General features: G+C 37.3%; 1 protein-coding gene and 1 long non-coding RNA gene across 4 annotated transcripts in view; one reads left to right on the top strand and one right to left on the bottom strand.

The window, feature by feature from the left end:
- BTAF1 (B-TFIID TATA-box binding protein associated factor 1) overlaps window positions 1–26,948 on the top strand; it is a 102,733-nt gene that overhangs the window by 65,452 nt on the left and 10,333 nt on the right. For both annotated transcript variants that reach the window (XM_075534643.1, XM_075534644.1), the window contains exons 18-33: window positions 3,326–3,500; window positions 5,169–5,372; window positions 6,203–6,629; window positions 9,205–9,395; window positions 10,818–10,971; window positions 11,321–11,430; window positions 12,724–12,925; window positions 14,064–14,212; window positions 17,309–17,461; window positions 17,633–17,754; window positions 17,839–18,006; window positions 19,703–19,780; window positions 19,914–20,043; window positions 22,352–22,493; window positions 22,583–22,713; window positions 25,650–25,775. In XM_075534643.1, coding sequence (XP_075390758.1) covers window positions 3,326–3,500; window positions 5,169–5,372; window positions 6,203–6,629; window positions 9,205–9,395; window positions 10,818–10,971; window positions 11,321–11,430; window positions 12,724–12,925; window positions 14,064–14,212; window positions 17,309–17,461; window positions 17,633–17,754; window positions 17,839–18,006; window positions 19,703–19,780; window positions 19,914–20,043; window positions 22,352–22,493; window positions 22,583–22,713; window positions 25,650–25,775 — 2,662 coding nt within the window. The remainder of the gene's footprint in view (window positions 1–3,325; window positions 3,501–5,168; window positions 5,373–6,202; window positions 6,630–9,204; window positions 9,396–10,817; window positions 10,972–11,320; window positions 11,431–12,723; window positions 12,926–14,063; window positions 14,213–17,308; window positions 17,462–17,632; window positions 17,755–17,838; window positions 18,007–19,702; window positions 19,781–19,913; window positions 20,044–22,351; window positions 22,494–22,582; window positions 22,714–25,649; window positions 25,776–26,948) is intronic.
- LOC142429607 (uncharacterized) overlaps window positions 15,167–26,948 on the bottom strand; it is a 34,187-nt gene continuing 22,405 nt past the window's right edge. Inside the window, exons 3-5 of one of the 2 annotated variants that reach the window (XR_012780430.1) lie at window positions 25,625–25,734; window positions 17,820–17,993; window positions 15,167–16,376 (exon numbers count right to left, since the gene is read on the bottom strand). This is a non-coding gene — a long non-coding RNA (uncharacterized LOC142429607). The remainder of the gene's footprint in view (window positions 16,377–17,819; window positions 17,994–25,624; window positions 25,735–26,948) is intronic. The other variant, XR_012780429.1, reaches the window with a different exon arrangement.

Below are 26,948 nucleotides of genomic sequence, written 5' to 3' on the forward strand. Positions count from 1 at the left end.
GTGCAATATTTGTCCTTGGTGTCTGACTTATTTTACCTAGCATATTGGTTTTTGTAAGGTTTAAATATGTTGTAGCGTATATAAGAAATTCCTTTTTATGACTAAATAATATTCCACTGTAGATACACAGAGCTTCAGAAAGCTCATGGGAAAATGGAATTAAAAGATAGTGGATTTTTCCCACTAACCTTTTGAAGTCCTCTCATCTAAACCAGGCATTTCATACCCATTCATCTGTAAGACTCGAGCCTCTTACCTTTTGGCTGTCATGAGTAACACTGCAGTACAAATTGGTGTAAAAGTATTTGAGCCCCTGCTCTCATATTTTCATGGGTATATGCCCAGAAATGGAGTTGCTAGATAGTGTGGTAATTCTATGTTTACATTTTTGAGAAACTAAATTATTTTCTGTAGTGGCTGTACCATTTTATATTCACAACAGCTGTAAACTAGGGTTCCAAATTTTCCATATCTTTTCCAACGCTTCTTATCTATTTTTCTTTCTTTTTAAGTCATAATGACCCTAGTGAATATGAAACGATATCACCTTCATTGTCATTTTGATTTTAATTTTCTTAATGTTGAGCATGTTTTTATGTGCTTACTGACTATATGTCTTAGGATAAATTGTTCAGGTCTTTTGCTTTTTTCTGATTGGGCTATCTTTTTGTTGTTGATTTGTAGATATTCTTTATTCTAGACATTAAACTCATATCAAATTTCAAGTATTTCCCTCACCTCCTATAGGTTGTCTTTCTTGGTAATATCTTTCGATGAACAAAAGTTTTAAATTTTGATAATCGATTTTTTTCTTTTGGAAGTGTAATGTCTTTGTAAGTCTAATATCTAGGCTTTAGGGATAGCTTGTTATTTTGTTTCCTTGAAAGGACCATTCTGTTCTGGTGGGTTTTATATGCTTTGTTAGCTTTTGTTATAATTCATTTATATTTTGGGTGGACATTTTAATATCACCATGTTGTAGCTCCAGAATTAGGTTTTTCACTTTCTTGGGGGGACACGCTTTTATATACATTGTTGAAGGCTGTAGTGATTTTATATATATATATATATATATATATATATATATATATATATATATATATATATATATATAGCAGTGTTTCTTGCCTTAACTATATTTCCCAAAGACTGTATTTTTGTGAAGTGCCATAGTGCTCCTGGTACAGCAGAGTAAAACACTGGTCAGTCCTGTGCATCCTCTCACTTGTTATGTTTGTGCTCATTGTTGGCAGCCACTGTGTCAGTCTGCCTTGTTGAGGGACCTTTTTTTTTTTTTGCTGAACTTTACAAAGCATGATGTCCTTTTACAGGGACTGGTCTTTCCTCATATATTCAAAGTACACAAGACAAAACAAGTCTTGTCACCCTTGCTTCCAAGACAGTTTATTCTTTAGCAGTCTGTGGTACTGGGAATATTTTTTGCTTGCACCTTGATTGACATGTATCAGTTACCTTCCTTGTTCACTGTCCAGCTTTCACATGCATATGAGGCCATTGAAAATACGTGGCTGGGGAGTGGGGTCCCCTAATTCTCCAGGTGACATCTTTGTCTGCAACACTTTAAAGAGGCAGCAGGTTTCCCAATGTAGTGCGTCCTCTGATTTCTTGACTGCCGATTCCATGTGTGTTCACTTTGAGAGCCAAATAACATGAAATGCTGGACAGCTTCAATCTTTTCTCCATGTTTCCTGATGGTGTCTGGTCAAGTTGTGGGGATTTTGCTGTCTTTACATTGAGTTGTAATCCACACTGACAACTGTAGTCGATCTTCATCAGGGTGTGTCCAGACTTCTTAACTTTCATCAAGCAAGATACAGTCAAATGCATAATGTGAGTTGTTAATGAGCTTCACGTATTCTTCATATAGGCTAGCTTCTTAGATGATTTACACCGCATGCAGATTGAATAACTATGGGGAAATGGTGCTACATTAACACACACCTTTCCTCTTTCCTCATTAACACACACAATATCCTCTTGTTTTGTTTGAAGGATTTCCTCTTGGTGTATGTATAGATTATGTATGAGTACAGTTGAGCATTTTGGAATTTCTATTCTTGGAAATATTATTCATAATTATTACCCACACAGTTGATTGCCTTTGCACATGAAAGAAAACAAATAAAACAAGTAAACATCTCTCTGGTGTTCTCTGTCTTTAGTCAAGGTTTGTCTGCTGTCGGCAATGCTAGTCCCTTGTTCAACATCCTCTTCTGAATTTGGCCTGAATTTTTGACAGGTCCCTGGTAATGCACTGCTCAGCCATTTCTAGATTCTCTTTAGGAAATTTTCTAATTGTTCTGTGATATTAAAGACTATATTATTATTTGTGGTCAGTGAAGTCTGTTCCTTTAGATTATATTCAATTAGTATTGCAACAGATTTCCTTGAATATCCGTTACTTAAACTAAACACACTCAGAAGGCTCTCCCAGTCTTTACAATTGGCTTTGTGCTGTGAGTTCCTTGAACACTTAGCGAGACTTGCACTGTGTCTAGAGATTATCTGCAGATGAAGGCTTGGGGCTTTCTTAGTTCTTTCTTGAACGCAAGTCTTACACACAGTATGGCTTATGGCTTTCTCAGTTCTCCTCTGTACACAAGTATTGTTGAACGCTCAGTTTCTCAAAGAAGCGGTCTCTTTGGTCTAATGTGTATCTCAACTCTATTCTTTGCCCGGGTAACTTCTGGCTGAACCATTCACCTTAGCGTTTCTGAGCAATCCCATCACTTTACCCTGAGTGAGTTCCACATCAGATACAACTTAAAACATGACTTCCCTCAGTCTTTGGTGTAGCTTGCAGACAGGTTAGAAAAGACAAACACAATTACAATAATAATTTGCAACTAAGGTTTTTTTCTGTTCCCTCCAGAACCAGGGCACAATGTCCCAAACTGGGAACACAGAGTGCTGTCTTCCAGATGACTGCCAAGCTAGGGACTAGGTGGGACAATAAGCAAGTAGGAAAGCCATAGTGCTTTACCCTGGTTTTTACGTTGCCCTTGTCTTGGTTCAGCATTTGCTTGATTATTGTAATCCTTGTACAGTTTTCTAGAGCTTGAATAGAGTTGGTTCTGACTGTTTCTACTTGTTCTTTATCTTTCTGTGGGGGAGATGGAAGCTTAACGCTGATTACTGTATGTGCCACCCTGCTCAGGTTTTTTTTTTAAGTTTGAAATAGGATTTATATACATTACATAATTCCTATATCCTTAGGAAAAATTACTTCAATGGTTTATTTTTACCTCAAGTAATTTTGATATCAACTCTGCCCATCCTACCCCACCTCCCACCCCCATTTTAGGTTATTGGGAGCACTTTGTTGCTGTATTTGTGATCCAGGTGTGAATATGACAACCCAAGAAATTAAACCTGCTGAGTCCCTTGGCCAGTTACTACTCTTCCATTTGAACTCCAAATCTGCCTTACAGAGGATTAGTGTTGCTTTAGTCATCTGTGAATGGGCTGATTTACAAAAGGTAAGATTTTGCCCCCAAAGTAATGACAAGTTAGGTAAACCAATTTCCCTTTGCTGTAAGGATTATTTACACCAGTGTTTCCCAAAGTGGGCAGTACCACCCTTTGGGGGGGTGCTGGAACCAACCTGGGGGTGGCGGCTCAAAAACAGCTAATCTGCATTTTATCTTGGATTATTGGCTTTCGTACAAACTTTTTTGTCAGTGGGGCACTGAGTGTTTTTCACCCCTGCAGAAGGGGTAGTAGGCCAAGTAAGTTTGGAAGCCTATGAATTACATGATAGTCTACAACAAACAGGTGGTGTTCTTTTTCAAAAGCTAAGTTATAGACAAGTATTCCAAACTACATTGGAGCATTCTTTCTCCTCTAGTTTTTACCCTAGACTCTTCATAAAATCTCTCCTTATATAACTGAGACGATGTAAGTTATACCTGTATTTAGTACTAACTTTTTATCCTACAGGCTGTTAAATAAAGTCCTGTAGAAATGTGTGTATATGGAGACAGTCCATAAACTATGGTTCATTCATTGCTCTCTATCTTTCTCGGATATCAATGAAAACTGCAAAAGATAAGAGGCTTTGAGTACTAGAGATCTATTTCTGTGGGTAATAGCAAGAGCAGAATTACAAGAAAAGTAAAATTTCCACATTTAAAACAAGATAATCATATTTTCAAATAAGCCATTTTCTTGCAGTTCCTTTAGCTTTTAACTTCTGATGTGATGCATAATTTTATACACAATTGATTCTGTAAATCAGAGAAACTCCCTGTAGGCTTTATTTATCCCATTGGCTGGAATTCTGGAAATTTAACTGTCTGCACTTGCTGTGAGAGTTACTTGTCACTGCCTCTTAAGCAGTTTGTCAAAGCTGTGTCTAAACATAATTGAGCCATGCTCTATTGCAACTGAGACACCAGCTTTGCCTCTGGATAGAAGCAAGGCTCATCTGTTTATAGGCAGGATTCGGTGTGCTGGAGAGGCAGTGATGCTATGTTTTTGTGCCTCTCAGACTCAGCAGCAAGTGTTGACAGTTCGGTTTCTGGACCCTCACAGAGCTTCTCTGGACTTACTCTGTGAAGCCCAGGCTGACCACCCAGATCCCACAGACCCCTCATGGCTCACCACTGAAGCCATTCCAATCCCTCTGGTTGGGGCAGGCAACAACCAGAGAGAGGGAGAAGGGTTAGTTAAATTTGGGGGCTGGTAAGTAGCTTTTAAATTATATATCCATTTCTACAGTATGGCATGTGAAACCATGGGCTCAACTGTTAAAAATCTAATCATGAGTTTTTAAATAACAGTTTCAGTGCATGCTAAGTATTCTTTTCTGACTGATTTTTTTTGCCATATGTACTTATAAATCCATGTGAACTTGTAAACTGTGAATAAGTTCTTTGAGCAAAGTGATAATAATTTAGGTAGAGAATTGAATGGCATTCTAGCAGTTCCATATGCATGTCTGTGGTCATTCATATTGAAATATTAGGGTACCTGGGGCATAATACTGTTTTCTCTTTGTGTAACTAACAACGTTGTTCTGGGAGATAACAAATAATAGATTCGAGAGCAATAGGAATTTGGAACTTTGTAGGTTGCAACTAAAGATTGATACATATATAAATGGTGTTTCTATTTTCGCTGAATATTTGTTGTCTGTTACCTTTTAGGAGTGTAAAGCTGTCACCCTAGCTGTGCAGCCACGTTTACTTGATATCCTTTCAGAACATTTATATTATGATGAAATTGCCGTTCCATTCACGCGAATGCAGAATGAATGTAAACAGCTTATTTCATCATTAGCTGATGCACACATCGAAGTTGGTGATAGAGTAAACCACAATGTTTTTACAATAGATCAAGCCAATGACCTGGTGAGTGAAAAAAGTAACTAAAATTTTTAGATACAGCATGAAATAAAGTTAAGATTGCCCTGTTGTGTTTACCAGAAAAACATTAATTTGTTCAATCTTTTTATGGCTTAGTAGCCTGTTATCCCTACCCTTCAAAAAGCTTTTCACTGCATTGGCATTTCTCGAAATAAAGAATGGGGAAGGAATTCTTTTATGTCATAATTTAACAGATCAATGCACCGTTATTGAGGAAAGCGATTAAGGTTTTTTCATTGGAAACACAACCTCTACAAGTTTCTGAGTGGTATGTCCCCCTCCTACACACACACACACACACACACACACACACACAATTTATAGTGAAAACATTGAGATGTTTAGAAAAAGTGAAAGGAACATACAGTGACCACTCACATAGCCACTAACTACTTTCCACCATTCTAGATTTGCTTTATTATGTATCTAGTCTATCCCATATCCAACCATCCTTCTTACTTTTTGATGCATTTTAAGGTTGCATATACATATGATTGAAGTTTAATATTTCTTTGGAGTCTCTTGAGGAAAAACTTCCATACTCTAAACTGTTGCTTGTAAGTTTCAAACTCATTAGTTGTATTGAGCAGAAAATTTTGTTCTTCTCAAGGGAATATTTCTCTTTTGATTGTTAATGGATATTACAATAAAATTCCTCAGAGAGGTTTTGGACATTTGTTTAACTTAACTGAATATTAAAACAATACTTGATATTGTAGAACCTACAAATTAAAAGAGAAAGGCTATTGTGTGCCTGTTAGAAATTTAAAGCCGATTTAGAGTTTATATGATTCATGTTTTCTTTTTTTTAATAGGTCACTACTGTTTTTAATGAAGTCACATCATCCTTGGATTTAAATCCTCAAGTGTTACAGCTGTTAGAAAGCAAACGACTGCAGGTCCAGATGACAGTTACAGAGACCAACCAGGAGTGGCAAGTGCTGCAACTGAGAGTGCATACTTGTGCAGCAGGTGCAGTTGTGAGCTTGCAGCAGCTTCCGGAGAAATTAAATCCTATCATAAAACCATTAATGGAAACAATTAAAAAAGAGGAGAATACATTAGTGCAAAACTATGCAGCTCAGTGCATTGCTAAACTACTTCAGCAGTGCACAACAAGGACACCCTGCCCCAATTCAAAGATTATAAAAAACCTCTGTAGTTCACTTTGTGTGGACCCATATCTAACGCCCTCTGTCACATGCCCAGTACCAACACAAAGCGGCCAGGAGAATTCTAAAGGTACATATCTAAACCTTCATTTGGGGTAAAGAAAGAGTTAACCATTTTAAGTGTGTATTAATTGTTTAAGTATAATTCAAGCACAATTCTAATTCATGTTAGAACTCTTTCTGGTTTGGGGGGACTTAGAACTAAGAGTTCAATATTTTAAGAATTTGGATGTATTGCTAGTCATATACCCACTAAGATATGTCACCCAATAACTGAAGTCTATTAGCAAGTGCTCATTCTTACGTTCTCCTGGGAAACTTGTTGTAGGGCTTGCATTAACTGACACTAGCAAACGTAGCTTTGTGATGTAATGAAAAGCTGTTCCTATAAAACCTCTGGCTTAGAAAATCTAGTACATGTGCTAGGAGATGATTGCATGCTGTTGCTTTTAGTAAGCAATCTTAACCACCTTCTCCATCTCCATCCAGAAAACGTATACGGGAAATGATCGTTCCTCTGTAGGCTGCTTCACATGACTCAATCCTGTGTGATTTATTTTTATTACTAAGATTTTGGGAAAGCCAATTATTGGAAGTATGTAGTGGATTTACAACTCACGTATCAAGTAGGACTTGAGAAGAATATGGACATTCTGAACCAGAGTGTCAGCCGTTTTAAATATTTCCACTTTAAAAATATAAAAGGGTAGTTTTACCTTCCTAATGCTATGTGAGGCAGTAGTATTGTGCAGTGCATGGATTTTTCTGAATTCCTGGTAGCATTGGGCTGCTAACTGCAAGGTCAGCAGTTCGAAACCATGAGCCAGCTACTCTGAGGAGAAAGACAGGAGTTTCTGCTGCCATAAAGAGTTATACCTCAAACTCACAGAGGCTCTACTGTGTTGTAAGGGTGGCTATGAGTCAGAATCAACTTCAAAGCATTGAATTTGGTGTTGAACATTGCTTTTGGGAGAAAGATGAGGTTTTCTGATGCCGTAAAGAATTATAGCCTTGGAGTAGACGATAGTGTTTGGGCTCTTAAAAGCTTGAAGGTAAACAAGCAGCTTTCCAGCAGGAAAGCAACAAAGCCACATGGCATAAGCACACAGCCTGTGTGATCATGAGGTGTCAACGGTATCGGGTATAAGGCATCAGAAGATCCTAAACAAATAATCATATCTATAGGAACGAGGGTGGTCAGAGTGGAGACCCAAAGCCCATCTGTAGACAATGGACATCCCCTCACAGAAAGGTCACAAGGGACAAGTCAACTAGTGTGCAAGTATTCCACTGACAAAACTCACAACATTCCTCTCGTTCTTTAATGGTTCCTCCCTACCCCACCCCACTATCATGACCCCAGGTCTTCCTTACAAATCCAGCTTGACAGGAGCCATATGCATTGTTACAGATACTAGCTCTCCACACAGAATTCAGGACAGACAAACCCCTCACAGGAACAGTAATTAGAGTAGTGATACTGTGAGGGTAGGAAGAAGGTAAGGTGGGGGGGGGAGAAAGGCGGAACCATTACAATGATTGACGTTTAACACCACCACCCCAGGGGGAGACAACAAACAGAAAAGTGGGTGAAGGTAGTCAGCGGACTGTAAGAAAGGAAAATAGTAATAAATCATTTATCAAGGGTTCACGAAGTGGGGAGGGTGGGGAGGGAGGGGCTCAAGTAGAAAGAAAATATGAAAATAGTGATGGCTACATATATACAAATATGCTTGATACAACTGATGTATGGATTGTTATCTATGCATCTGTAAGAGATGTAAAACACCCAATAAAATTTTTAATTTTATTAAAAATTTAAAAGAAGAATTATAGACTTGGAAACACAGGAACAATTTGATTTGGAATCACCTTTTAAAAAAATCATTTTATTAGGGGATCATACAATTTTTACCACAATCCATACATACATCAATTGTGTAAACCACATTTGTAAATTCATTGTCCCCATCATTCTCAAAACATTTGCTCCCCACTTAAGCCCCTGGCATCAGCTCCTCATTTTTCCCGTTCCCCGCTCCCCCCTCCCTCATGATCCTTTGATCATTTATAAATTATTATTTTGTCATATCTTGCCATGTCCAACGTCTCCCTTCACCCACTTTTGTATTGTCCGTCCCCCAGGGAGGAGGTTCTATGTAGATCCTTGTTATTGGTTCTCCCTTTCTACCCCACCCTCCTGGGATTTGGAATCAACTTGATGGTAGTGGGTTTTGGGGTGGATTTTTCTTTTAGAAAAACTTGGCTTAAGAGATTTTTAATGAGGAAAGACAACCCCCACTTCCCAGAAAAGATATTTTTAATGTGTGTGATACCGAGGGACAATCTTCTTTCTTAAAAAAAGTAATATACTTTAATTAAAATATAAAAAGGCATTATTATTCTTACATATTATGTTCTTCCTTCGTAACATGATCTTACAACTTTGTATTTGGGTTTGAGTCCATACAAATATAAAAAAATATATAACTTTAAGCAGTATAGACTTCCTGTTTCATCTGTTGACTAAAGAAAATGCCATTGCATTATGAAAAGACAGTCTTACAATACATTATATCTCTTTTTGAGCAGGACACACTTGGTTACCTATATTATAATTAAGAGATTACTTCCTTTTTTATTAGGCTCTAGCTCAGAAAAAGATGGAATGCACCATACTGTCACAAAGCACAGAGGTATCATTACACTTTACAGGCATCAGAAAGCGGCCTTCGCTATTACGAGTAGGCGAGGCCCGACTCCCAAAGCCGTCAAAGCTCACATAGCTGACCTTCCTGCAGGAAGTAGTGGAAGTACCCTTGTTGAACTTGATGAGGTAAATAGTTTTGTTTTGTTTTCTTTTAAGTACTCTGATTTAAGTATCTGGTCCACAGCTTGAGAGTTGGAGTTGTTAAATCAGATTCCAGAAATGTATTTTCATTTGTTTAAATGATAGAGCACTCCAGCAGCATAATCCAGCAAGACTGCTAATATCTTCAGATTTCTCATGCTTTTGGTAATCTTACTGTTGAACTCTATTGTCTTCCTAGGCAAGAAATCCTTTTGATAATGGGGACATAATTTAGCAGAGACGATGTTAAATAAAAATTAGCGCTAACTTTCCTTCAGTTCTGTTGGTGTTGGGAATTCCTCTTACGTCAAAAAAATGTAGAATAATGATTTTAACTGTAAAGCAACCTGGAATTTAGAAAATGTGTGGTGTTAAATAAGGTTTAACTTATTTTTCTACAGGAAGTCAATTAGTCTGCTGCCACAGTGTGAATTATTCCCCACTCCTAGTTTATCAAAGCACCTCTATTTTATATCATGTTTTATGTATGTGAGGCTCTAGGCTACTTATCTAGTCTGTTCTACTGATACACTTGTTCTTGTGTGATAGTATTTTCTTTAAAGATGAATAATAATAACCAGCAGTCATAAAGTTTTTGGAAATCTTAAGAACAAAATGAAGCTCTCATTAGTTCTTTTGATTGACAGACTCCGGAACTTAGCTGAATTTAACAGTCAGCGGAGAGTGCAAAATGACATATTTAATACATTTTTTATAAAATTAGGTCTGTTTTGTTTCTTTATTAAAACTTTACAATAGTATATGCATTTCTTTTAAAATAGTTCATGGGTAGAAGACCTTTCGACTGTCTATATTTCCCCTTAATCATTTACATTAATTTTAACTGTGATTTTTTTTTAACTGTGATTTTTATATTCATCTGTGGTTTGCATACTTCCACTTAAAATTTATTTTAAAATATATATATATGTATCTCTTTTGGGACAGTTTTATGGATTGTGATTACTGCTGAATAAGAAGTTATTAATCTGGGGCTATCTTAAGCAGATGCTCTTATTCTATTCCTTAAGTGAATATAAATACGGACAGATCATTTTATCTCCTTACTTTCTCTCTAACTGGTAAATTTCTTTGAGACAGAAAGAAGAAGAAACATTTGTCACTTAGATCTGTCTCTATCAACAAACATATATCTTTCTATTCCTTGCCCCAAACTTTTAAAAGGTGTTTTACTTTGGCCACAAAAATCTGGTTAGGAGTTAGATGCTTATGTAAATTTAATTACTGAAAAGCATTTTTAGTTGTGATAAGTATATCTAATAATGGTTTAATTGGATAATGATTACTGAATTATCAGATGAACCTTAAATTCTCTTTATAAAAATCCAGGTGCAATATGCTTTTTTTAAAAGGAATATTCTGCTTTTAAATATGATTTAATTTTAGGCTCAGAAGCCATATTTGGTACAACGGAGAGGAGCTGAATTTGCTTTGACAACTATAGTGAAGCATTTTGGGGATGAAGTGACAGTGAAGTTGCCACATCTTTGGGAAGGAATGGTTGGCCCCTTGAGGAATACAATTGACATAAATAATTTTGGTATGTTCATATTGTATACCAAATAAAATATATCTTTGTACAATAAAAAAATAACCTGTATCTGTATATCTCAGATGAGGCTTCCAAGTTTAAAAAGTTAATTTGATTTATTTTTACATCATTTTATAAATTTCTTGCTTTGTATATTTCTGTTACATACTTAAAAGTATTCGAAATGGATCATTGTTTTTCCAATTACTTGACATGCATTACTCTAGCACTTAAATTTACATTTAAAAGCAGAATAGAATCATGCATATATGGGAAGGTCCTGAAAATTGCTGTGGCCTATACACTGTAAAAACTCATTTGCAAGGTAATAAGGACTTAAAACAATATATTTTAATAGATGGAAAGACCCTCCTGGAAAAGGGAGATGGCCCTGCCCAAGAATTGGTGAATTCTCTGCAAGTTTTTGAAACAGCAGCAACTTCAATGGATTCTGAGCTTCATCCCTTGGTAATTAACTAATGCAAGTGTAGTATTTCTTCTGATAAAACAAGTGGTCATATATTTTTTAAAATGTTAATATTTTAAAAATACAACTATGAAGTTATCCCAGTACTCACATTTTTCTTTTATATGGAATAACTAGATTCTGCTGTTACTGACCAGCACAACTCTTGTGTGGGCTTTGAGGCAGAGCTGGGTTGCATGAATGATAGGAAACCCTAAGGATATGGTACAATAAGGGCAAGGTTCTAATGACACAGCAGCCAGGGATAAACGTTTAGGGGAAAAATTGGCACCTTTTGTTTTTATCATTCTATCTTAATGTAGAGTGCTCCATGAGAGCACACAAAGTGAATCAGTCGCAGAGACACTGGTATGTGAGTTTTGACTCAAAATACTCCTACAAAAAGTTGAACGAAAGGGGAAAAAGACTAGAAATTAATGATTTGATTAGTAGTTTTCCATTTAATTGCCATGGGAAGCTCTTAGCAGTTTATAGCATGATGGTTATTTGTACCATCTCTTTGTATCTAACATAAAAAGGGAGAATTTAAAATATATATAGAGAGAATTAGGTTTCTCTATAAAAATAAAACATGTCCTTTTAATTGTTAAAAGTTTGCTGATTTATCACTAATAAAGAAGTCACAGAATCCACTCATAGCCTCTTACCCTCCTTGATCAGCAGCAGTCATTCAGATGGACTGTAAGGCTAGTTGGACTGTTGAGCCGTATCTAGCTCCCACCAACAACCATCTTGGTGTTCCATGCAATAGGATGCTATGGAATTATAACACCTGTGGTAGGGCAGGAAGGAAAAATGGGAAATAATCCACCAAAGTATGTGTGGTACCTAGAACAACATTCAGCACACTCAATAAAAACCATGCACCTAAACCTACAAATTGGGTGGGTGTAGGGCTTGTGATGGGTGGTACCATTTTTCCTGCCTCATTAAGAGCATCTTACCAAGTGCCTTGTGGTCTGTTCCTTGTTAATTTTGGAAATAACTGTGTGTTCTTGGACGCCCAAGCAAGGCTATTCATATTCAACAGGGGAGAAGTTATGTACGATTCTTTTTTTTGCCCCCTCCTATCAAAGGAATTACTATACTTTAGTTTGGATTTAGAATAACTTCCTATTAAGAATATTTTGACACTATGGTTTCAGGTAATTGAAAATATTTAAGGATTCAATATTACTTAGACTGTTGAGAACCTCTGTATGATGTATTATAGTTACGTTTTAAAAGTAGATTCCCCTATGATGATTCTAATTGCTTGTTTGTTTGTTTTTTAGTTGATACAACATTTGTCTCATCTTTATATGTGCCTTCAGTACCCCAGCACTGCAGTGAGGCACATGGCTGCTCGCTGTGTAGGCATCATGAGCAAAATAGCTACTATGGAAACAATGAATATTTTTTTGGAGAAAGTTCTTCCATGGCTGGGAGCAATTGATGACAATATCAAACAGGAGGGTGCCATAGAAGCACTTGCCTGTATCCTTTTATTTCTCAAACAGTTCAGAAAGTATATTAATTTTACCCCAGGAGGACCAAAATAAAATTGCTGTCTTGCTGTAAAACTGTTTTAAAATTTTAAGTTAACATTTTATTATGAAAAATTTAATTGAAGTTTGAAAAGTTACTATTTATTTTGAAATATTTTTAATGGACAGTAATACTTTTATGTGCTTTATGAACTATCTATTTACTCTCAACCCGATCTCTCTATTTGGTTTATTATTGTTAAGTGCTGCTGGTCTTCTACTGACCCCACGATGGCTTGCAGATGCATGCTGGTGATCTATAGGGTTTTCCTTGGTTGACTTTCAGGAGAAGATAGACAATTCCTTCCTCTATTTGATCTTAGTCTGGAAGCTCTTCTAACGCCTGTTTAGTCTCAGAGCAAGCCTTTGCTAGTAGGTGGCTGTGCATGAAGTACATTGAGTATTGAACAGGAGTCAAGTCTAGGTCTTGCACATAAAGATTGAGAATTCTACCACAGAGTTTAGCAGTGCCTCACACATTTGGCTTGTAATCAATATTTTATTAACATTAATCAGGGACTATGTAGGTGGTCTTGTATTTTAGGTATGTTACCAAAGTTTGTTCATTGTCTAGGGAAAATGATCAGAAGTCTCAGGCAGTTAGAAGTATACAGATGTCCCCTTTGTCAAGGGCTTACAGGCATGGGGTTTAAGGCAAAATACCTGAAAGACCGTTTTCTAATGAACAAGAAAGATGAATGAAGGTCAATTCAGCAGAAACTTTGTAGTTCATAAAGGATGAAAATTACAGCAAATCCTGGTGCTAAATTTGGAATTAATCTTTGAGCGACACTGAATACTACTCATGACTCACTATATTATAGCATTAGCATTCTAGAAACATGTAGAGATTTCTCTGTGAAAAAATGTATTACATTCTTCATCACGAGAAAGTTACCATACTGTTTAGAAAAGAATTAAAATGTGAAAATGTTCTTAAAATTGGATCATGTAGACCTGGAGGGATAGTGAGTCTAGTCCCTCATATACAGACACGGAAATTAGGAGCCTGTTTAGGAAGTTGTAATCTTGGTGTCGGTTTGCTACGGAAAACATCTACATCGCCTTTTCCTTAATGATTTACTCAGGTGTAATGGAACAACTGGACGTAGGCATTGTTCCATATATTGTTCTTTTAGTTGTGCCTGTGTTGGGAAGAATGAGTGATCAGACAGACAGTGTACGGTTCATGGCTACGCAGTGCTTTGCGACTCTAATCAGACTCATGCCACTTGAGGTAAGTGACCCCACCTGCTGTATGGATTTCATAACAACACAAGGTTTCTTGGTTTTGTTTTAAAACATTTTACTGGGGACTCATACAACCCTTATCACAATCCATACACACATCAATTGTGTAAAGCACAAATGTACATTCTTAGCCCTCATCATTTTCAAAGCATTTGCTCTCCACTTTTAAGCCCTTTGCATCAGGTCCTCTTTTTTCCCTCCGACAACACAGGTTTTAATATAATCCTTTATAGCGTTGTTTTTTTTTTGTTTAAGTAGAATATTTACATTATAATCTTCCTGGAGATTACCAGGTCTTCCACAGAATGACTGGTGGATTTGATCCACTGACCGTTTTTTTTTGCAATATAGCTGAGTACTTAACAATCACACCAGTGGGCTGTTTTTATGATTGAGTAAAGGCTGGTAAGTTTCCCTTTAATATGTGTGGAAATTATAAGTATATAGTACAGATTTTTATTTCAGCCATAATGGGAAGAGGGACCAGATTTCTTTCTCTCTCTCTTACACACACACACACACACACACACACACACACACACACACACACACACACACACACTCCTTTCAGACTTTAGACAAGCGGCAGCACAAGATCATGACTTCTGATAGAATGGAGACGACGTGCTCTAGCTTACTGCCTGGAAGGCACAGAGGAGGCAAGCTCAAACGGTGCCCAGCAGTCTAACTGAGTCAGAGAGTCAAGGTTGATAGAGACCTAGAAGCTAGCATTTGCAATGTAGAGTACTGTAGAGAAGCTAGGCTTGACCGATAAAAGTTCCAGTGAATTTTTCATTCTTATCACTGGTTTCTCTTGTACATTTGAATGTGTCTTTCACCTATAATGTATTTTATAACATTATTGTTTCACTGAGCTTTATCGATTTTTCAAAGATTGGCATATTTTGTCACACATTATATATCACAGCGTCTCATGAGAAAAGATTTTTAATAGGAAACCGAAGCTTTTTTTTTTTTAATCTTGAAAGCTTTTATTTTATCTTTGTTAGTAAGTTATGCCAGTTGTTTTCCTTAAGTGACAGGCTTCAACTATGTTCAGTTTTGAGAAAATGCCAGCCAATTATCAAGGTAGGAATAATCATAATTAGTACTTTAAAGTAAAATTTTGTTCCATAAAAACTTATGAAGGGTTCATGAGGGACAGGAGAGCAGGGAGGGAACAAATGAGCTGATACCATGGGCTCAAGTAGAAAGCAAATGTTTTCAGAATGAGGGCAACCAATATACATACAAATGTACTTCACACACAGTGGATGTATATATGGATTTTGTGATGAGTTGTACAAACCCCCATAAAACGATTTTAAAAAAATAACTACTTCAACTGGCGATTTAAGCAATCTCAAGTGCTTTTCTTCAAGACTTGCCACAGAAATACTGTATATATTCTTATCATTCTTAAGTGAAACTGGCTTTTTAATAAATGCTATTTTTAAAAAAAAAATACTTTTATTAGGGGCTCTTACATCTCTAATGGCCATGAGGAATATTCTTACTGAGGTACCAGCAGTGCACACAGTGAAAAAGACAAATGATCTTCGTTTTATTATATAATAGTTTGGACATCAAGGACTCTCTTAAAAGGTCTTGTGAATTTCCAGGGCCAGCAGACGATCTGAAGATCCAGTACCCGTGGTAGGTGCCATTGTGGTGGTTCCTACTCATAGCCACCCTGTGTGCAACCGAAGGAAGCACTGCCCTGTCCCGTCCCGTCCTCACAATCATTGCTGTGCTTGAGCCCTTCCCTTGTGGCAGCCACTGGATCAGTCACTCCATCCTTGTAAGGGCCTCCTTTTTCACCGACTGTCTACCTTCATAGGCATTATGGTGTTCTCCAGGGTCTGGTCCCTCCGGAATATATGTCCACACAGCACATGAGATTAATTCATCCCACCCTTGCTTCTAAGGAGCATTCTGGCTGTACTTTTTCCACCACAGATTTGTTCATTCTTCTGGTAGTCCATGGTATATTTAATATCATTTGCCATAATTCAAAGGCATCAGTTCTTAAGCCTTTATTCAATGTTCAGCTTTGGCATGCATATGAATCAATTGGAAATCCTATGGCTTGTGTCAGGTGCATCTCAGTCTTCAAAGGACATCTTTGCTCTTCAATCCTTTAATGACACCTTTGAAATAGAGAAAAGAAATAGGCAAAAGCTATTTATAGAGGTATAGCAGTAGGCATGTATATATGTAAACACGTATATATGTAAACACTAATTTATAATGAAAGGGGTAGAGACAAATGTCCATATATTTATATGTTAAGTATTAAGATAGCAGATGGACTTTGGACCTCTACTCAAGGTCTCCCTCAACACAAGAACACTTTGTTCTAATAACCTGGTGCTCTTTGATACTCCTTCCTGACACTATTGCTGAAGACAAAATGGGTGCATGAGCAAATGTGAAGAGGGAATGGTTGGGGAGGGGGAAGAGGGAGAAAGGGGAAACCCATCATAAGTTTAGATATATAGCCCCGTCCCCCAAAGAGGATGGATAACAGAAATATGGGTGAAGGAAGATGACAGACAGTGTAAGATATGAAGTAACAATATATGATTGATTCACAAGGGCAGGGGAGCGAGGGGAGAAAATAGTTTATACCAAGGGCTCCAGTAGAAAATGTTTTGGAAATGATGATGGCAACATATGCACTAATATGCTTGATACAATTGCTGTAAGGAATGTTAAAAGAGTTGTAAGAGCCCCCAGTAAAATGATCTAAAGAAAAAAAAAAAGGCCTTTTGTAGCAGATACTCTTATAGGCCAATTTCAGCTTTATTTGCCTCTTTATCAATTACATTGTTTGAGAAAATTAAATCTTAACAGTGTTCTTTAACATAATTTTAATATTTTTACTTTGTAGTCTCATTACAATGCTTTTGACATCTGTCAGTTTATATATATTTCTGTTCAAGTCTTTAAAACTATATTACTTTTGAATTACTTTTTTATCTGCATATTGATGAGACTTGAAATTATTTGGTACATTTCAGAATGAGAAAATTTAATTGTGCATAAGTAGTTTTAATAAATTCCTAAAAAACCATTCTAGGCAGGCATTCCAGACCCTCCAAACATGTCAGAGGAATTAATCCAATTGAAAGCCAAGGAACGGCACTTCTTGGAACAGTTGTTGGATGGGAAAAAATTAGAAAATTACAAAATTCCAGTACCAATCAATGCTGAGCTCAGAAAATATCAGCAGGTAATGTTTTATATTTTAAAAATGAATGATGACTTAAAAGTTTACCTTTAACTGCTTTTAAACCATTAATTTCTCTTTGCTGTTAAAGTGCAGAAGAATGGGACAAATATGATTTTTAATAAGATAATTTCGGATCTGCCTACATTGATAATTTTCTTTCCTTCACTACAGGATGGTGTGAACTGGTTAGCATTTCTTAATAAATACAAACTCCATGGAATTCTATGTGATGACATGGGTTTAGGAAAAACTTTACAGTCTATCTGCATTTTAGCAGGAGATCACTGTCACAGGTAATTTGTCATTTTAAAATAAGTCTTCTAGATTCTGAGAAATGTAGACAAACTGGGTAACTTACTATGTTTGATGTTGTAAAGGGCCCAGGAATATGCAAGATCAAAACTGGCAGAATGTATGCCACTTCCTTCATTGGTAGTTTGCCCACCAACGTTAACAGGCCATTGGGTGGATGAAGTAGGTAAATTTTGCTCCAGAGAATATCTAAATCCATTGCACTATACTGGACCTCCCACTGAAAGAATAAGGTAAGAGATGTACAACCAACATTAGAAAAAAATCTTAAGTAGTTTGGTAGAATAAAATTGACTTTAAAAAATGGAATGGTGCTTCTAGTTATCTAGGTACATTATAAATTATAAGCAGCAGTGAGTGAGGTGCTTCCAAATTCAAGGGCTGTGGCCACTGTATAATCAGTTAGTCTCCAAACTCCAGTCCCCAGGAAGCAGGGGCATCTGAGTGCCCTCTTTGAGAGCCAGGTACTCACAGGATCCTTGCTTTGCTCAGGGCATCTGTTCTCATTCTCTTACGTACGTTTCCTTTGCCCTGTCACTCACTCCTTTCCTCTCCTAAAAGCGGCTCCTTTTGTCCCTGAGGGCTGCGCTAGCTGCCCCCATCATAACAAAATCTACCCCTCCTATTAGCTGGTACATTGCTGATGTTCCCAAATACAAGTTTTAATGTCGAAACTCATTGATTTCAGTTTATCTTGTGAAGTTTGGATAGTCATAGGTTGCCAATTATCCCATAGGCAAGTTATGTATTCATGCTAGTTAATAGCTATTGGGAGTGGCTGAGTAGTGCAAACAATTAGTGTTCTCGGCTGCTTACTGAAAGTTTGGTGGCTTGAGTCCACCCAGAGACACTTTGTAATCTACTTCCAAAAAAACCAGTCATACGAAAGCCTTGTGTAGCTCAGTTCTCTTCTGATCAATATGAGCTTGCCATAAGTTGGCATCAATGACAACTGATTTAACATTACAAGAGGGCTTCAAAAAGTTTAGGGGGAAAGTCCGTTATCTTTTAATTCCATTTTCTTACAAAGTTCGTGAATTCCTCTTGTATTGGGCACTTAGTGCCCAGTATTCTCACGGTAACCTACTGGGCTGCAAAGACTGTTGTGTCCCGTTTATTAGAGCGGTGGTCTAGGCCCAGAGGCTCTGGTCTTAGATCACCACGCTGCTAGCACGTGGACTGAGGGGGGTTTGAACCCAGCCAGCGCAAAAGCTGGAGTTCTTAAACCGTTTGCTATGTGGTGCCTCTTAATTAGAAGTGTTACATTTATAATTGATAGAAACTCGACCCACATTAACTCAGGCAAACAAGAAATATGTTAACTCATTTGGGAATTTCCTGGGTGGATTTTTGCTTCAGACATTACTAGGTTACTCTCTCTCATTCACTCCCCCTCGGTATTACTTGGTCTCTCTCTCTGCTGAACTTCAGAGATAAGGTGACCATGGGAAGTCCTAGGCTCACTTCCTCCTCCTGTTTTGAACAGCTCTATGTGTAGGCAGAAAATCTTTCTCTTCCTCCTCATGATTAGAAATGGTCAAGTCCCTGTGCTCAGGGGATAAACTACTGGGCATTGTTCACACGCCTCATCTCTTCTTTAGTGATTAGAAGGTCCTCGCCCTTCATAGCGTGTCATGAAATGGCACGGGAACAGTGCCCTCGGTAGAGATGTTGGCAGAGACAGGTGCTCACATTTTCTGTCCTGTCCATCGTGTTTCTATTCAAACTAAGTCAGGAAAGCAGAGTCACGTCATTACAAAAACGGCCTGCAGGTAGCAGGGTCATAGTTACAGCGTAATCAGAAGGGAGTGTTGGGCTTTTAGCAGGCAGATTGAAAAGCACCTATTTAATGAACTGCTGCAGCATTTCATCTTTAAACTGTGTTACAAACTTCACGTTTTCTGTATCCTGATTTGTTTTTAAATAAAGGTTACAGCATCAAGTAAAAAGACATAATCTGATAGTGGCTTCATATGATGTTGTGAGGAATGACATAGATTTCTTTAGGTAAGATGTTTTCTTTGGAAAGACATTAAATCAAATTTAAAGATGCTTAATATCTTAAATTTTTCCCATCTAAAAGTTTTTGTCCTTTCTTATATGCAGTAAAAATGCTGAAATTTTGTTTTGTTTTGTATAGAAATATTAAATTTAACTACTGCATTCTTGATGAAGGACATGTCATCAAAAATGGAAAAACAAAATTATCAAAAGCAGTAAAACAACTGACTGCTAATTACAGGATTATTCTTTCTGGCACACCAATCCAGGTAACTAAAATTTGCTTATTTTCCTGTTGGTTTTTATTTACCATGTAGAGAATGTTTGGTATTTCATTTGCAGGCATGATAATTCTTTAGTAATTATCTTTTTTTTTTTTTTAGTTTAGTAATTATCTTATAATGGGTTTATTTAGTATATATAGTAGCCAAACTAGATTTTAAGTCTCATTTTAAATGAAATTTTTATTTACATAGGCTAAAATTACGTTTCCAATGGGAGGGACAGAGGCTCTATCCTGCCACGGTCATTCTCTTTCTGTGATGTCATACAACATTCTGTTCTAGTACTGAGAAGCTTGGGTGGACTTAGAGGTGAATTATCATATACAGAGAGATGTGAATAGCTAATGGTGTGTTCTACTGAAAGGAAGTGATTGTAGAAGATGCCCTTAGAAAAGGAAGTGGGAAGAGATGGGTGGTGTGTAGATAATTTGAAATTCTTTGTTGTCCTCCAGAGAAAACAGAACTTGGTTGGAACATTCCCACCTTGCCTGGGTAGCCAACTGCAGCGGGGAGACAGACCTTGCTTACTCTCACGTGAGCGAGAGGACAAATGTCAAGTGACCTCTAAGGTCCAACTCAGAACTGATGTTGCTTAGTTATGTGTTTTTAATTTCCTTTTTGTCGTGGATTGATTATTAGAATCCATTAACTGAATACTGTGAATGTTAGTAATCACAAGAGAAAAACTTCATTATGACCCCCTCTAAATGGAACAAGTTTTAAGAAAAAGTACATTTTTTAAAGGGAAAAATTTTTTAAATTTTGCTTCAGAAGTTTCAACCTAGGTGGACATAATGATTTTCACTTAGAAATTTTAAAAAACTTTTGTTTGTTAAGTGCCCGCTTTTTTTCTCTCACCTGAACCACAATTTTGCTCTCAAGCTTTAAGGTGGGGTTTATATATTTACGTGCAGACTTGTAGCATGGTAGTCTAGATGGGAAGACAGAGCCTGGGGGAAGGCTAAAGGGTGTCTGTATGGGAGGGAAGCTCCGTGCCTCGGGAGCAAAACCTGTTTGGAAAGCCTTTAAAGTGAAAAAGGCTTGATATTTTAAATTTTATTTCACTTCGATGCCTTCACTGTGGAATTGGAAAGGACGTCCGCCTTTGTTTCACTGGCTAGATTTGATCTGTAGCCACGCTCTACCAGGGTTTCTTTGTTATGATTCTGGCCAAATCCCTTAAATCTCACTATTGTTGTCTAAAATAAAAATTTGGTTTTTTGTTTCTTTCCATTGTTTACTCATAAGGAAGATCTGGTGGCATAATGGGTTATGAGTTGTGTTGTTAACCACAGGGTCAGCAGTTTAAACCTACCAGCCACTCCACAGAAGAAAGACAAGGCTGCCTGCTTCTGTAAAGATTAGAGTCTTAGAAACCCACAGGGCAATTCTACTCTGTCCATAGGGTCACTGAGTTAGAATCTCGATTGCAGTGAGTTTGGAGGGTCTTTTGTAATTGTTCACAACCAAAAACCAATTGTTATTCAGTCAGTATCAAACCACGGTGACGCTGTCAGTAAAACCATGCCACATGGGTTTTCAGTGTCTTCGCTTTTCATACAAAGACAGACCCTTCTTCTGAGGTGGCTCTGTGATGTGGACTTGAACCACCAAACTTATTAACGATCTGTACCACCTTAGGACTCCAATAGATGTCCATTTAAAATAAGGCCAAAGCAAACCCACTGCCATCAAGTTAATTCCAGCTCATAGTCAGCCTTTTGCAGGATTTCTTTCTCCAATGGGGTGGTTAATGGAATGGAATTGCTGGTCTTTATCGGTTAGTGACCCACTACTTTAACCCACAGTGCCACCAGGGCGCCTTATAGATGCTCACCTCAAAACCCACTACCATCGAGTTGATTCTGACTCATGGAACTCTGCAGGCAGCTTAGAACTGCCTCATGGTGCCTGTAGAGCTGTATGGAAGCAAACTGCCTCATCTTCTGTAGAGGAGATTGTAGATTCAAACTACTAAGGTTTGGGTTTCCGACCCAACACTTAACCCACTGAACCACCAGAGCTCCTTACAGCCAATAGTAAGGTCTGAACACTACGCACCAAACTCATTCTGCCGGAGGGGCGTGGAGAATTTCCCTGAGATAGACTGGGTTTTCTCCCAGGACACTCATGTGAATTTTCTACCTTGACAGGTAGAATTGTACATAGTACACACAAAAATATGCTGATACTTTCTCTGTCGCCATAGGGACTTTCATTAATTTCTTCTTTTTTGAATGTAAGGAAATCCCAGTACAAAAGAAAATAACTGATGTTCCTTTTTTATAATTAGAACAACGTTTTGGAGCTGTGGTCATTATTTGATTTCCTCATGCCGGGATTTTTGGGTACTGAACGACAGTTTGCTGCTCGATATGGTAAACCTATACTAGCAAGTAGGGATGCTCGAAGCTCTAGTCGAGAACAAGAAGCAGGTACGAAAGAGAGAGAACTGTAAGCTCCCTGCAAGTGCACCTAGTTTACTCCTCACTTGTTTGAAGCCCCTGTCTCTTGTTTTTAACAGGCGTTCTTGCAATGGATGCACTTCACCGCCAAGTCTTACCGTTTCTTTTGAGAAGAATGAAAGAAGATGTTTTGCAGGATCTTCCACCCAAAATTATTCAGGACTACTATTGTACTCTTAGTCCTCTCCAGGTTAGAAACACGGTGCTTGTGGTTGTTGGTGAACTGGTTACCAATAGAATATGTGATATAAGCAGCCTAATAGTAGTTGGCAGGAATCAAACAGTATTGAGTAAAGGGGTTTGCATTTTGGCTCTGATTATTACTGATTTAACTTCTCTGTCCCTAGACTTTAAGAATAAGGCCGAAATAGATTTTAAAAAATCTTTATCATTGTCTTTTGTGTCTGAATTTTCCTTGGAAAAAATGACAAGATTTTAAATTAATGTGGAAACAAACCTGTGCTTCTACGGCCAATTATATTACTGGCGAATGCTGTCCTATTATCCGCACGTTAACAGAAGCATTGCTAATCTCCACTTTCATCAATAAGGAGAGCGTTAAAGCTCAGAGAAGTAAAGTAACTTGCCCAAGGTCTACAGTTAACCTAAGGACTGAGTTTCAAACCTAGGCCAGTGATACTTCTTCAACCTTTTACAGTATTCTAAAACACTGACTAAAATATTCAAAACAAAATTTGGCTTTTTCACAGCTTTAATTTTATATAGAGAGATCATTATCAAAGGGAGCCATTTGTCTTTGTGCTATAAACACTTTATTGGGGACTCGTACAACTCTTATCACAATCCACAAATACATCCATTTTGTGTCAAGCACATTTGTACATTTGGTTTTGTTTTTTTAAATTTTTTCGGTGTTTTTTTTTTTTACATTTGTTGCTATCATCCTAAAAACATTTGCTTCCTATTTGAACCCTTGGTATAAGCTCCTCATTTTTCTTCCTCCCCCTTCGCTCCCCACTTCCTCATGAACCCTTGATAATTTACAAATTATTATTTTGTCATATCTTACATTGTCCGAGGGCTCCCATCACCCACTTTCCTGTTGTCGGTCCCCAGGGAGGAGGTTACATGTAGATCCTTGTAATCGGTTCCCCCTTTCTACTCTACCCTCCCAGTATCACCTGGTCCTGAAGGGATCATCTGTCTTGGATTCTCTGTGTTTCCAGTTCTTATCTGTACCAGTGTACATGCTCTGGTCTAGATGGACTTTTAAAATAGAATTGGGATCATGATAGTGGCAGGGGGGCTAGGAGGAAAGCATTAAAGAACTAGAGCAAAATTGTATGTTTCCTTGTTGCTACACTGCACCCTGACTGGCTCATCTCCTCCCTGTAACGCTTTTGTTAGGGGATGTCCACTTGATACAGATGGGTCTTGGGTCCCCCCTCCCCCCATCTACATTCCCCTCATTCACAATGATTTGATTTTTTTGTTCTTTGATGTCTTTGATAACTGGTCCCTTCTGCAACTTGTGGTCAGACAGGTTGGTGTGCTTCTTTCATGTGGGCTTTGTTGCTTCTGAGCTAGATGGCCACTTGTTTGCCTTTAAAGACCCCAGATGCTATGTCTTTTGATAGCCGGGCACCATAGCCTTTCTTCACCACATTTGCTTATACACCCATTTGTCTTCAGCAATCATATCGGGAAGGTGATGTGCTGTATTTTTTTAAGTACATAAATGGAAACTGTGTCTTGTTTTCGTAAAAGGTAGCAACAATGTTTGCCTTACCTCTATGCTAGTATTTATCAATCTATTTTATTATAGGGCACTAGTCTAGATAGGGCCCTAATCTAGCTGCTTGCTGAGACAGCTCTATGATCAACACTGTCTCATTTCTCTTTTTGAAAGGAGTGTTTCCAGGGTAATCAACACTTTTTGGGAGGTAAATACAGTAGTTGCATGGAAATCTAATATGCTCTGTAAACATTCACCCAAACTACAAAAAAAATTTTAAGTACAATAAAAATCTAATGATATACTGGCAATGGTGTTAAAAATCAAGGTATTAAACACATTTGGATGAAGCGAGCTAGAGAAGGAGGTTCAAATTTTTTTTAAAGTATTCATGGAATTTTATTCTCTGATACCCATTTTTATAGCTCTCTAGATTTTTGCCCATTTTCACATAGCTTATCATGTTCAAGGCAGGAATCAAAACTCCAAAGTAATGCTGTGTAGCATTAAAACATTTTTTTGTCTCTTGGAAAGCACCTAGTGGGTGCTTAGATATTTTCTCATTTATTTATAAGGGTCTCTTTTACTGATAGCGGGAATCTAAGACAGTGTTTCCCAAAGTGGATGACAGTGCCTATAGGTGGGGTCCTGGGGGACACAATGGAAGGATCCAGGGAGACTGGAGAAGCAGCTACCCATAGTTTACCTTGAAATATGTACTATGTACAAAAGTTTGTTATTGTCAGGGGTGGAGTACTGAGAACCATATATACTTAAGAATACGCTGGCCTGAATATCAGCTGAGGCACCTAATTTTACCACAAAGACTGCATTAAAAATGTGCTGGAAAACTCGGCCTATACACGAGTATATGCAGTACTTTTTTTCTGAGAAGGGAGGTAAGCCAAATAAATTTGGGAACCTATGATCCAGGATTATGATCTTCATATAACCAACTTCAGTGTAGTTTATCTGTTCTCTAAGTGTAATTTTGAAGGACGTTAGCAAGTTGCCGGGGATAATTAGTAAAATCAATAGTGATAATATAGATCATATTTTATTTCCTTTAGTGGAGGACTGATTGAAATTTTAATTGACCTTTACTAATCATTTACTAAGGATTTGAATAATTGAGAATAAATATACTCTAAATAATAGTTTAACTTATAAAATTATATCACGCATGAGTAATGTGTTCCCTTAAAACTATGAGACCAAATCAGCACAGATCAGAATAGAAAGGAGCGGGTGGGAAGCGAGAGAATTAATGCTGACGGAATGTGAACATTATAACGTGGTCATGGAGCAGTGTGTATAAAATGGTTAAGTGGGAACCTTGCGTGCTGTGTAAACTTTCACCTAAAACACAGTGAAAATACATATTTTTAAAAGAAAAGATACTTACTGCTTTTATGGTTACTCTTTCACAGGTTCAGCTCTATGAAGATTTTGCCAAGTCTCGCGCCAAGTGTGATGTTGATGAAACCGTTTCTTCAGCTGCACTTTCTGAAGAAACTGAAAAACCAAAGCTTAAAGCTACAGGCCACGTATTCCAGGTATAGAATATTGTCCACTTTTTAAATGTTGATTCTTGTTCTTCACTGGGGAAAGTTTTACATGAAACACTAAAATATGGTTTTATTTTTTTAATTTGCATTTTTTGTATATTGTTACTTGCCATTGAGTTAATCCTAACTCATGGTTACCCATCCTAAAAAGGAGTTAGAAAATATTAACTTGTTACTAACACCTTGTTTGGAATGTCTACTAGTTGATCCTTATTAAAGTGAAATATATACCATAAAATAAACACTTATATATCATATAAAGAGTTTTAGAATACTTCTGCTTTCGATTCAAAAAAAATTAGAGCACATACAACATTGCAGCGATTTTTTTTTTTTTCTAAGCTGAGGTTGAAGTAGTGCACAAAAGAGAAGCCTTCCCTTGTGAAGCTGAAAAATAGTAAAAAAGATGCAAATTAAGTAAGAGAAAAACAAAACATAGAATAAGCGGTATACAGCGGCTTCAAAAGTTCATGGAAATTTCCATTCCTTTTTAATTCCATTTGTTTTGGTGAACTCTTGAGAGTGGGAAGATAGGCTGTGGTTTTAAGAAAAGACATTTGGGAATCCTCACTGAATTTGAGCAGAGATCTAAAGAGCTAGGTGCACAGACAGTGAGGGAAGACATTCAAGGCAAAGGATACCAAAAAATACAGAAAACCGGAGACAAAACCATACCTTATGTGCTTAAGGAAACAACAAATAAAAAAGATGGAAAGTGTCGAATCATTTTTTCTTTTCCCCTTGAAATATTCCCTGATAAAGAACCCTTAAAGTAATAGGGAAATGTGGTTGTGAAGACATATTTTTAAAAATGAGACCCTGAATATGGTTAAATCAAAGAAAATAAACCACTTGAAATAATCATCTAACCCTGTCCTAGACCTACTGAAATAGAATTAACATGTGGCGGAGAGAGATTGGTAGATTTATAAGTTACTCAGGAAATAATGAGCGGCTTGGAGAAGCTGCTTGGCGGAAACAGACAAACAATACAAGTTATATAGTACTACTGCCATAGTACTGTATACATCTGATTTTTAAAAACAGGGAAATTGAAGATATTTCAAATTCCTAACATAGCTAATAGATTAAAGTTATAAAGTATAGCTTATAACTTACTCCATTCATTTGATCTAGCCATTCAGAGGTAGTCCAGAGAGA

The sequence above is a fragment of the Tenrec ecaudatus genome, chromosome 16, assembly GCF_050624435.1.
Source record: "Tenrec ecaudatus isolate mTenEca1 chromosome 16, mTenEca1.hap1, whole genome shotgun sequence".
Classification (NCBI taxonomy): Eukaryota; Metazoa; Chordata; class Mammalia; order Afrosoricida; family Tenrecidae; genus Tenrec; species Tenrec ecaudatus.